The following is a 13032-nucleotide window of genomic DNA, read 5'->3' on the forward strand; positions in this document are numbered from 1 at the left end:
AATATGGGAGGAGTTCAAATTACCTGTTACGATATCGGCAAAGGATTTTCCGTGAAAATGAAAGATTCGAACGGCTACCCGACGGATTAAAATTAGTTTGTGATTGAGCATGATTATGATCTTCCTGATGAGTATGATTCATGATCAAGCGATCGTTAACTGAAAAATGAGTATTGTTCGTAGCCTGGTAGAATAGGCAAATTCCGGAAACGACCGTTATCGTAACGGATATTATCTTTCATCTGCCTGGCACGAGCCTCAATGACTCTCCTTCGCGAAGGACAATAGGGTCCTAATATGTTTAATGAAATCTTGTTTTTATTTAATAACACGAAAAAACATGTTACTGCAACTACTTTAGCAATTTTTCTCGCTCAAATAACAAATATATCATATTAAAACTTTGATTAAAACATGGATCCATAAGTGAACCTTGACACTTGAGATCATGTTTGACATTCGCTTAGTCGACAAAAACACCACAGGGGTTTTAGTTTAAACACTGGGGTTGTTCCTAGCTGACATTTCGTAGGGGACACGGAAAACAAAATGTACCCAAATTTTGAGTTTAAGCCAAGGGGTGTGACAAAATCTAAAGAAATATGAAAAAATGTTTTTTAGACTTAAACCAACGAAAAACATTAAAAAATTGAGTAAACATGTGTTTTTGGCCTAAACTTGAGCGTTTGACACTAAAATTGGGACAGGGCTTTAGGACCCTATTCCAAAAATTGGACTTATGATTGTTCCCGCAATTTGAGCATATAAACTTGGTGGTATCTTCCTTCACTGGACAGCCGTCCTTGGCGTGAGAAGAACCTCCGCAAATCATGCATTTACCATCCATGCGGCATTTTTTTGTAGCATGACCCCACTTTTGGCACCGACGGCATTGAGTGGGATTCTGGTAATTTCCTCCAGGTTTCTGGAAATGTTCCCATGTCACACGGACATCGAACATAAGTTTTGCTTTTTCTAAAGCTTTAATATTATTTAGTTCTTTTTTGTTAAAGTGAACTAAATTATATTCTTGAGAAAGCCCTTTCCGAACAATGCCAGATTTGGTTCTCTTTTTCATAATGATTACTTGGACTGGGGAAAATCCAAGTAAATCATTAATTCAATTTTTGATCTCTTCAGGTGACTTATAGTCACTTGAGAGACCTTTCAAGACGACTTTGAACAAACGTTCAGTTTTGTCGCCATAAGTAAAAAAATGTGCTTCTTCTCTTCAAGATGTTTGAAAAGAAGTTCGCGATCTTTAAGAGTTTCCGGCAAAACGCGACAGTCTCCTTTATTTTTGGCAGGAAACCATGATTCCCCTAATGGAGTCTCCTGCCTAAATCCCTCGAATTGGTTGGATACCTCAGCACCAACACTGCTAGGCCTATCTCTATCTCTACCTACAAACATGTACTTCGTTATGCTATAATTAATGGTTAGGCCCATCCTAGCTGTCTCCCTCTTTAGAGGCACGAAGGCCTCTTCCACTAACCTGCAATTGATTCCGATAAGATCGATATCGTCCGCAAAGCCAAGCAGCATATGCGAGCGTGTGATGATAGTGCCGTTTTTGCACACCAAATCTCCTAATAGCACTTTATTTGTGATCATTTACAAGGTAAATATCTGGCCAGTTTTCGATCGGCCCTCATAAAAATCAGCCTGATATTCGCGGACAAAGGTCGCATGGTGAGCACTGGAAAGGTATTGTGCCGCGAGCCGTTGACTGTTGCATAAATCTCCGCATATCATACCGGTTCGTGCTTTCTTGAGATTCAGCTACCAATCTTTCTTCGTGCTACCTTTTCCAAGTAGTGGATTCGCTTTTCTTCAGCTCTCGCTGCCCTGTACCGCTTTTTGTTCTGTCGAGTATTGGCCACAAGTATACGGCTTCTGGCGACATTATTCAAGTCTGTCACTCTCTGGCATTCTTCATCGAACCAACCGTTTCGTCTCCGTCGTTCACCAGTGCCAATCACTTCCCGCGCCGTTGTTGTCACACCTTCGTGGATAGGGTCCCATAGGCTTTTTTATCTAGCTGTTGGTGGTATTGTGCCGTTGTGTTGAAACGCATCGTTCTGTGATTTGTGGAACTCGTGACGCTGGATAACAGCGCCCGGAAGCTCCTGACTAGACCTGTGCGCCGAAATATTTTTAATCGGCGGCGCGTCAGGGCATTTTTGCACCGGCGGCGGCGGCGTCATCGGCGTCACGCCGTTGACCATTTTCGGCGGCGGCGGCGGCGTACATCGGCGTAGGGGAAAATTGAACATAAAAATTTTCATATACAGTCAGTGGCATAAGTTAGTAACCAAATGCTGTTTTTCCATACAAAATGCTCAAGTTTGGGGTACTGTATCTCAGCTTCTGGTAGTCCGAATTGGCTGAAATTTGGATGACGAACTACAAATAACTTGAAATTTTGCCTGTAAAGGAATTGTTACATTGCAACCATTTTCCATGGAGTTTTAGCGGATTATTCAAAGACAAAAGTAACTAACCGAGAGACTTTTTTATTTAATTCGAAAACGGTAAGTTGTGGGTTGTTGGTCTGTTTCACAAAGTTGTTCAATTTCAGAAGTCACACAAATTTGCAGAACACACCAACTTCCCAAGACTCATCGTTTTCGAATTAAATTAAAAAGTCTCTCGGTTACTTACTTTTGTCTTTGAGCAACCCTCTGAAACTCTATGGAAAATGACTGCAATGTAACAATTCCTTTACAGGCAAAACTTCAAGTTATTTGTAGTTCTTCATCAAAATTTCAGCCAATTCAGATCACCAGAAGCTGCGATACAGCACCCCAAACTTGAGCATTTTGTATGGAAAAACAGCATACAAACTTATGTCACTGACTGTAGGTCAAACAACAAAAATCTTTGAAACCCCAATTCCAATATCTCTAGGAAATAATTTTGTTTTCATATTTTCGGACATTTTGGTAAGAAATCAAAGGTAGCATTCAAGGTTTCTTTACAATAAATCTTCGGCTAGGTATTTTATATTTAAATGATAATTCATATGAAATAGATACATAACCAAACCTTAATACTCAAGCTTGTTTAAGCAAAGCTGCTGAATTAACAATTGTATTTCGTGCAAATTTTTTGTTTTGGTACAATTTTACATGATTTTTTAACGTTATTTTGCAAACATAAATGAGTGAATGTGTATGTATCTTGCCCAGTCCTCAAAATAAATGATGATTATTTATGTATTTCATCAAACATTAACATATTTGTGGGCTATTTATGACTGTGGGCGTGTGTTCTTCAAATAATAGAGCAATTAAAATTGTTGCCTTATATTTGTTTATCTGTAACAGTCTCTGATAAAATTTATAGGGATTTCCTAATAAAATTTCAAAACCATCCTGAAAGAGTACTCGGAGAAGTTGTTGATAAAATTCCTGTCAGATTTTTTTTAATTCTCGGAGGATGCCTGAAGATTAGTCTGGAAGATTATCTGTCAGAAAAAGAACAGAAGTAATTCTTACATGAATCTTTGAAGAAAATCTGGGATAAAGTTTAAAAATATTTTCTGAAAAGATACATGGAAGAACCTGAAAAAAAATATCGCTGGAGTATGTGAAAAAATCTTCTAAGGATCCCATGCATTATTTATTAGAGAGAATTCTTAGGAAATAATTGGCAATTTGGATTTTTTGCAGGTCTCCTCAAAGGTACTAGAACACGAATGTTCAAAAATAAAATCCACATAAAACACTTGAATTGATTCAAGAAAACCCGAAAAACTCTAGCCGGTATGTATGGAGAAATCACCCAAAGAGTTCCAAGAAAGAACTTGTGCAGAAGTCCTCTGAGAAATTAAAGAAATGTGTTGAAAAATCCTTAGAATAACGCATAGGGGAATTTGATGAGGAATTCTTGAAGTGACGCTTGAAATTATTTACTTTACTTTTCATGGCACTACATCCTTCAAGGCATGACCTGTGCCACAATGTTACGCCAACTAACTCGATCCATGGCTGCTAACCTCCAGTTTCTCGATCGCCCCACTCTTCCAATATCCTGCTCCACTTGGTCAAACCACCTAGCTCGTTGCGCTCCTCTTCATCTTTTAACGGCCGAATTCGAGGTGAACACCATTTTTGCGGGGTTGTTGTCCGGCATTCCCATAACGTGTCCCGCCCGTCGTACCCTTCCAGCTTTGGCGACTTTCTGGATACTGGGTTCACCGTAGAGTTGCGCAAGCTCGTGGTTCCTTCTTCTCCTCCATACGCCGTTCTCACATACTCCGCCAAATATCGTCCTAGGCACACGTCGTTAAAAAAAATCTCCTAGTGCTTGCAGGTCCTCTTCGAGCATTGTCCACGTCTCATGCCCGTAGAGGACTATCGGTCTTAGGGGCCGTCCATGAATGACGTAGCATTTTTTCACTGATTTTTTACACCCCCTCCCCCTCGTAGCATTTAGTCACAAATGTTAATACCCCCCCCCCCCTGGAAAATACGTAGCAAATCAAGCATCCCCCCCTTATGTATTTGTTGTTGCCCTCAGCGATTGGGCTAAAATGAAACATTGAAATCCAGAAATTTAAAACAAAGTTTGATATTATTTGATATTATTTACTTACTGAAACGTTAGGATATTATAATGAATGATACTTTGATATACCGTAGCATTCTTATACAACTCATAATGAAACAATGAAATAATAAAAATCCTTTTTCGCTGAATTACCGTGTGATTTGAAAAACTGAATGATTAGATATTTTTGATAAGATTCAAATTTGATAACCTTATTATTATCCAGGCTGTTCCATCAAGAGCATTGATATATCAAAACAAACCGATGAGTTGACTTAGTGGAAATCTCCTGCAATATGGAACGCACTTAATCAATATTTTGTTTTACTATAATAACGTTAATATTTGCCCATGAGCATATTGTATTCCTTTGAAGAATTGAAGCTCCAACAGTAAATATGAATAAAATTAAAACGGTTGATTCCATGTCTTGTTAACAAATGGAAGTCGATAATGCATTGATTTTTATTTTACTTTTAATCTTTTAATTTGTTCATTTATAAATTAAATAGCTTAGACACGGAAACAATTTAACAGTCACACAACTATTTGAAGTTTCATAAAATTTGTTTGATTGCATTTATCAGGAAATTTAAAATTTATTAGAAAAAAAAATATTTCTGTCATATTAATGTTTTGAGGTGAAGATGAATCGAAGCCAAACTTCCAAATTATTCAAAATGCTACGTCCACTAGGTAGAACCCCTCCCTCCCCCTCGTCACACATCGTCACAAATTTGTGAAGAGGGGGGTCCCCCCCCAAAATGCTACGTCATTTATGGACGACCCCTTATCAGCATCTTATACATGGTATACTTAGTACGGGAGTAAAGTTTACCAGACCGCAAGGTCTTGTGGAGTCCGTAGTAAGCACGACTTCCGTCTTCGAATTTCTCTGCTGCAGTTGTTATCCGACGCTATCAAGGTAGACAAATTCGTCCACCACCTCAAACTCATCCCCGTCGATCATCACGCGTCTGCCAATGCGAGCTCTATCGCGCTCGGTTCCTCCAGCCAGCAGAAATTTTGCCTTCGACGTATTTACCTTTCATCCAATCCGATCTGCTTCACGTTTCAGCCTTGTATACTGTTCAAAAACCACCTGGAACGTTCTTCTGACAATCAAAATCAAAACAAAGTGCACGTTGGCAAACTTGATGCGTGGTCTCCTGCGTGAGATGTGGTCAACTTAGCACCACAGACAAACAGACGTCACACTCTCATCATTGCCCATCGACCACCTTTTTAACGGTCGATTCATAAATATGGTAGGTGGCCAATCCGCCACCCGCAGCGCTCGCATCGTTTTTATTCGCGTTTGACGTTTGCACACTACCGCCATCTGTTGGCCCGTCGGCCAAATACAATAATTTTAGCATTGTGCGCACATGTCCTTGTGACTATGATTTTGATCGAGATTTGTTCTGAGGGTTACGTCTGTTTGTCTGTGTAATCTCAACATAAAAAAATTCTACTGCGTGTTCTGTATCCCAGATCTTGGCTATCAATCGGTGCAGATAAGTGGTCAACCTGTCCGGGCCCATTTGAATAAGTTCCGCTCCAATACCATCCTTTCCAGCCGCTTTGTTGTTCTTGAGCTGTTTGATAGCATCCTAAACATCACCAATTGTGGGAGTTGGCACGTCTCTCTCATCCGCCGTACTAATGAAGCCATTCCTTCTCTGCGCCATTTAGGTGTTCATCTTTCCTTTCAATCACCTCACCTTCGTCCGTCAAGAAACCTCCATTCTTATCCCGGCACATTTCGGCTTGCGGCACAAAGCCTTTACGGGATGCATTGAGTTTCTTGTAGAACTTACGCGTTTCTTGAGAACGATACAGCTGCCCCATCTCTTCGCACTCCAACTCTTCCAGGCGCCGCTTTTTATCCCGGAATAGATGGGTTTGCTGTCTTCGCTTCTGTTTGTATCGTTAAACGTTTTGACGGGTGCCTTGCTGCAGCATAATCGGCCGCGCTGCATTCTTCTCGTCCAAAACCGTTCCGTCGATTACCATCCACGAACCCTATGGCACCTTCCGCTACGTAGTTAATGACTGCTTTGACACAACTCCAGCAGTCCTCAAGAGGGGCTTCGGTGAGCTCTCCCTTTTCCGGCAACGCTCCTTCAAAGCTTTGCGCGTAGTCAGTTGCGACTTCGGGAATCGTTCCAGACGATTGTTGTTCACAACGCAAAGTCTTTGGTGCACTTTAACCGTCACAAGGTAGTGGTCTGACGTCGAATTCTTAGATATTTTTTTGTGAAATGCATGGAAAAATTTCAGGAATAATTTTTGGAACGTTTTTAAAATCATTCATGAAGAAATATCAAAAATAACCCTTTAAGAAAATCCAAATAAAAAATGCAAATTTTCCAGAAAAATATGAATCAATCCTACGATGAGTTCCTTTAAGAATTCACAGCGAAATTCTTCAAAGTCCACGAGTTCCTGGTAGAACGACATATTTTTGAAGCAATTTATGAAGATGTCACTGGAATCAATAAAAAACATATAAGATAAATCCTTGAAGAGGTTTCATGAATTAAGTTCTTGAATATATACTCGGAGTGTACTGGTGTAACTTGTACAGAAGTTTATGGTCAAATACCTTAACTATATATTTGGAAAAACATGAAAAAAAAATCCTAGAAACTATTCGGAACAAATTCACATATATTAAGAAACAGCTGAAGAAACTCCAAAAGGTAATATCAGAAGAATTTCTGATTTTCGATGCAATCCGTATTACAATTCCTGGAGAATGCAATGAATAATTCTCTGAAGAACTTCTTGAAGAAAACCCTTGAAGAACGATGTCCTGTAAAAACTCCTAAAGTAAGGCCTAAATATTTCCTAGGCCATTTTTCAAATTTATATTTTTCTGAAATATTCATCGGCGTGAAAATACAAAATAGGCGGCGGGACGCTGACCGGCGTATGGCGCGCCGCCGATACGTCAATCGGCGTCGGCGTGACGTAAAATGAATCGGCGGCGGCGGCGTGACGCGGCGCGCACAGGTCTAGTCCTGACATCTAAGAAATGTCGCCCATCTACCTGCATGTGGTCTATTTTGGAGCAGCCATCGCCATTCGGGTATAGCCAAGTGTGTTTGCGGTTATTGCCTATAACTTGACTTCTTATTCTAGGCACTATCCGTAGGCCTTATCTAGGCTCTCAAAGAACTCATCCTTCATGTCATTGGGCTAATCGTTCGTTGGCGCATATATGCTGAATAGGCTTAGCGTGGGCTTCGTGGCCGTGCGTTTAGTGTTACCAAGCATTTAACCGCATCGAATCAAGGAGTGTGGGTGCGATTCACGCTTCAGTCCGGAAAACTTTTCGTCTGAAACGAATTTCGACTGTGCCACTGGACGTTGCATGCTAGTCCGTTGTCTGCACATCAAATTTTTATTGCTGTAAATCAGCAAATTTTTGCTGATTTTTTTTGTGCTGTAAATTTAGCAATCGATCCAGAAAAATAAAATTTGCTGATCTGATCAGTAATGCATATTCTCATCCAAGTGACAGCTCGGTTACTGACCATTTAGCAAAGCGAATTTTCATTTACTGATTAATCAGCACTAGGTTATTCGTTATTCTCGTGGGATATCTTATTGTTTTCCAGCAATTTCAGTTCGGTTGATGAACAATTTTAAGTAATATTTGTTAAAGTTGTTAAAGAAAACAATGCATTCAAACGCGAATGCGTAGCATGTCATAAACATTTGTTTTTACTAAAAAATAAACACAATTTTCTGCGTTCTTGGGGGTAACGGTATTGTTGCTATTTAGAAAAAAATCATTTAAATGTTTATTAAACCATCAATATCATACTGAATGTTGAATACTTACCAATACGATATTTCGAAAAATATACATAAAAATATGAATGTTTGGGTCAACATATTTAAAGCTCCACGCTGATATTGTGAGTGAAACGAGTGAGAGAAACGTTCTCCGGTTTTGGGCTAGTATATTCCCTGGATAGCTGCCACGTTCACGCCAACATTCCGCAGTTATCGAGCCAGGAGACAAACATTTCTACTTTTTCCTTTCTTGGTTGGTGGAGTCTTCGATAGGCCACTCAACCAGTGCTGCGCTACGTACATCGTTCTAGAGGGGCTGCCTCCTCGGTACTGACTAGAGATGGTCGGGTTTCACATTTTTCAAACCCGGACCCGACCCGAACCCGAGACTGTAGTTGAAAAGCAAACCCGGACCCGACCCAAACCCGAAAAATTTTCGCTGTTCAAACCCGAACCCGACCCGAACCCGAACCCGACTCGATACCTCGATACCTCCCTAACTCGATGGTCCCTTCAATATCAAGTAAGGGAGAGATGACTGTATTTAAATTTTAATCCATTTTTGTTGAACAAGCTGTGGCTGCACAAGACTTGTGAATTCAGTTGGTATTTCGGTTCAATCTGGAAAAATGTTTGGAAAATTATCCGAGGTGTCCAAAATATATGGAACCCTAAACTATATTGGTTACCCTACACATCGCTTAACTTTATGTCCAATAACACACCACAGAATAACGATTTTTTCCTTGGTAATGTTTTCTCACATGATTTTCCATTTTTCCATTTCAGGTTCTGCCCGTCAGTGTTCATCTACCTGTCGACTATTGTCCCGGCAATATGGCTCCTAGAACTGGACAAACTGGAAAAACGTACCCTCTTCCAGGACCAGGTGTTAAACGAAACAATAAATTTCGCCGCAACGGTTGGCAAGGATCTGAAAGACCTGAACAAAATGCTCGGCGTAAAATTCCAACTGCCGGAAATTCAACTAAATGCAGATACGTGGGTGACCCTTATCGAGCAATTTCTAATGCTGGTGCTCATCATCGGGCGGTGGATGCTACCGAAGGGAGACCTGACCCGGGACCAGCTGAGTCAGTTGCTGCTGGTTTACATTGGAACCGCGGCCGATATAATTGAGTTTTTCGATTCGTTCAAAGATAGCAAAATTGCAAACGAACCGGTGCTGGTTTTGCTGACGCTGAGCATTTGGTCCTGGAGTTTGTTGCAGTTTACGATTGTGCTGTCGGCCACACGTGCCCGGAAGCCACGAGGAGGCGGAAGTGCTGCCTCCCAACGAGAAGAGGACACACACTGCTGTAACATGAGCTGCTGTAACATCGACGTGTGGGGCATTGCGTTGAACATTTTGCTGCAGGATGCTCCGTTCCTCACCTTTCGGCTTTTGATTATCATCCACTACAAAATAATTACCTATATGAACATTTTCTTCACGTGTGAGTACTCTTCTGGGAGCTGGGATGTAGTGTTGCCTTTTTCTAGATACGACCGTATGTGATAGGCACATATACATAGTGATTGAGAGTAATTTATCTCCCTTTTTGTCCGAGAAGTTCATGACTCGCCTTGAACAACTTTGCCGGGTGTCAGAAAGCCCAGAGTCTAGAGCTTCCGTACTGGATCCCTTCTATAAATTGTCCAAGTCCAGTATGCTTTATTCTTCTATCCTGCAGGTAAAAATACATTGGTTATATTACTCCAGCTCTATCGACTATACGTGGTCCATTCGGAAAATCGTAAGATGGCAATGAAGAAGCGACTGCAGGGTAAGAAGCGGACATCTGGAGGGAGTGCCGGGCCCGGTCGTCATTCGAAGCACCACAAGAAAACGAACCGAAGGTAAACAAACATTGGGTGGCGGTTGATGATATCTTACACTCTCTGTGTATGCTCTGCTCTGTATATTATTGGTATGCATGGAGTAATTAAATTTGATTAGACATGTAAGTCAATATTGTGCTGGTGGGTTATTTCCAGACTGACGATGTTACAAGTTAAACAACATGTTGATGTTTACGCAATTTTGTGGGTATGGCACGTTGTTCCAAGTTTATCAATCCATTTGAAGTTTATGGAAAATATGAATAATAATTGCTTCCATCACTTATCATAGTGAAATTCACTGACAAAAAAGGGCTTGCTTTTCAGCTTATTGTTTTTATGAGCACTTTATTGATGTTTACATGAAATTTATCCAATAATTTATCAAACTTTTTAGTGATCTTATTCACCAAACATCAGATAATTTTAACCTTATAAAGATAAAGATAAAATTTCATGTTTGATGCAGTTGAGTTTAAATTGCATGATTAAACCGATTTTCCCAACATGCGTACAGTTCCCTGACCAAATTTTTAATTTCTTCCGTATGGCAGGACATGGTATAGTTTTCTATAGCATCAAAAAATGACTTTTGAGTATGGAAAGTATTATGAATTTTGGTGATGAGTATTCTCTAACACATAAAGATTGAATTATGTGATAAATTAGATTAATAAACCAAAATGCAAGCTGATAAACTTGCATGCAAGTCGACTAATATCGTTAAATAAAGCATTTTCAACATTGAATTTCTCAAACTAGTTTTCGTACTTTGATGGTTTTGAACACTGCAATGGATTCAGCAACCTTTAATTAAATCAACGGTGCTTCAGACAAATAAATATTACCCAGTATTAATGTATTGTGAGATCGATAAAATTCTTTTAGTAGTAGCTTGAAGATTCTCCTATAAGAAAAGATACTGCAACAAACCAGAGTTCTTTCGTCAAGAAATATTGACATTTGAAAACAATTTAAATTTTTGAAGAAAATCTCTGATAACTTTGCATCCAGTAGTTTTTATCGATATAAAATTGTACAATCAAAAGTTCTAAAATTGCATAAAAAGTTATCAAGACCACTCTATCCTTTTTATTAAGACAAAATCATAACTGGTGAACCATAAGAGATAGAAATTTGGACTCTTTGGTACTTTTAAACTAATTTGTGGTAATTAGAACACTTTGACCAATAAATTTAGTGACCATTGAGTCCATTCTGCAGCACTAAAAATATTTCTTAAAAAAGATCTCCAAAAATGTTTGGCCCCCGGCCCTACATTTGTAAATCCCACCCTGGCAGGAGTCCTAGATATTTAATTTCATTTGTTTATTTTCCTGTTTCTCAACTTATGATTTTTAAGCACTTCTACAATTATCAACTGAGAGCTTTCTTCGCTAACCGGCCAATATTACATACGTATTTCGTGTGGCAAACACGAACATACTCTATGTCCTGGAAACTCGAGAGAATTTCCTTTAGTTGGCCAGGAGGAGGAGTTCAGACAGACGTTTGGAAAGTTCAGCGCCCACCGTCTGACGAACGAGAACGGCCTACGACTGATTGACGGCACTTCTCCGACATAAGCGACGTCAGAACTTATCGTGGCGCTAACATTGACTCCGACCACTACCTGGTGATGGTGAAACTGCGCCCAAAACTATTCGTCATCAATGATGTGCGATACCGACGCCCGCTCCGGCACAATCTCGAGCGGCTGAAACAACCGGAGGTCGCCAATGCATACGCGCAGCATCTTGAAGCAGCGTTGCCGGATGAAGGCGAGCTCGATAGGGCCCTTCTTTAAGACTGCTGGAGGACAGTCAAAGCAGCCATTAACGACGCTGCCGAGAGCATTGTCAAATATGTGGAACGGAGCTCAAGAAAAGATTGGTTCGACGAGGAATGCCAGGAAGTTTTAGAGGAGAAGAATGCAGTGCGGGCTGCAATGCTGCAGGATGGTACGCGGCAAAACGTGGAACGATACAGACCTATTCCGGGACAAAAAGCGCCGCCTGGAAGAGGTGGAATGTCAAGAGATGGAGTTGCTGTACCGTTCTGAAGAAACGCGGAATTTCTATCAGATGCTCAACACATCCCGCAAAGACTACGTGCCGCGAGCTGAGATTTGCCGGGACAAGAATGGGAGCATCTGACGGACGGACGTGAGGTGATTGAAAGGTGGAAGCAGCACTATGATGAACACCTGAATGACGCAGAAAACACAGGCATAGAAGGTCAGGACAGCAAAAGCGATGGCTACGTCAGCACAGCGAATAGTGGAAACTAACCAGCTCCCAAGATGGGGGAAGTTAAGGATGCCATTCAACAGCTCAAGAACAACAAGGCCGCTGGCAAGGATGGTATCGGAGCCGAACTCATCAAGATGGGCCCGGACAGGTTCTCCGCGTTTCTGCATCGGCTGATAGTCTGAATCTGGGAAACGGAACAGCTACCGGAGGAGTGGAAGCAAGGCGTTATATGCCCTATCTACATAAAGGGCGACAAACTGGAGTGTGAAAGTTATCGTGCAATCACTATCCTATACGCCACCTACAAAGTGCTATCCCAGATTCTCTTCGGTCGTCTATCACCTACAGCAAACGAGTTCGGGGGAGTTATCAAGCAGGTTTCATCGACGGCCGCTCGACAACGGACCAGATCTTTTCCGTGCGGCAAATCCTCCAGAAATGCCGTGAGTACCAGGTCCCTACGTACCATCTGTTCATCGATTTCAAGGCGACATACGACAGTATTGACCGTATAGAGCTATGGAAGATCATGGACGAGAACAGCTTTCCTGGAAAGCTCACAAGATTGATTAGAGCA

General features: G+C 40.9%; 1 protein-coding gene across 1 annotated transcript in view; it reads left to right on the plus strand.

Annotated features, from left to right (window-relative positions):
* Positions 1-9131: 9131 nt before the first annotated feature.
* The window catches only part of LOC5565475 (uncharacterized protein DDB_G0283697), a 29457-nt gene continuing 25556 nt past the window's right edge, over positions 9132-13032 (plus strand). The window contains exons 1-2 of the mRNA XM_021853020.1: positions 9132-9818; positions 10056-10221. Coding sequence (XP_021708712.1) covers positions 9314-9818; positions 10056-10221 — 671 coding nt within the window. The 5' untranslated portion in view covers positions 9132-9313. The remainder of the gene's footprint in view (positions 9819-10055; positions 10222-13032) is intronic.

The sequence above is a fragment of the Aedes aegypti genome, chromosome 3, assembly GCF_002204515.2.
Source record: "Aedes aegypti strain LVP_AGWG chromosome 3, AaegL5.0 Primary Assembly, whole genome shotgun sequence".
NCBI classification, from domain to species: Eukaryota; Metazoa; Arthropoda; class Insecta; order Diptera; family Culicidae; genus Aedes; species Aedes aegypti.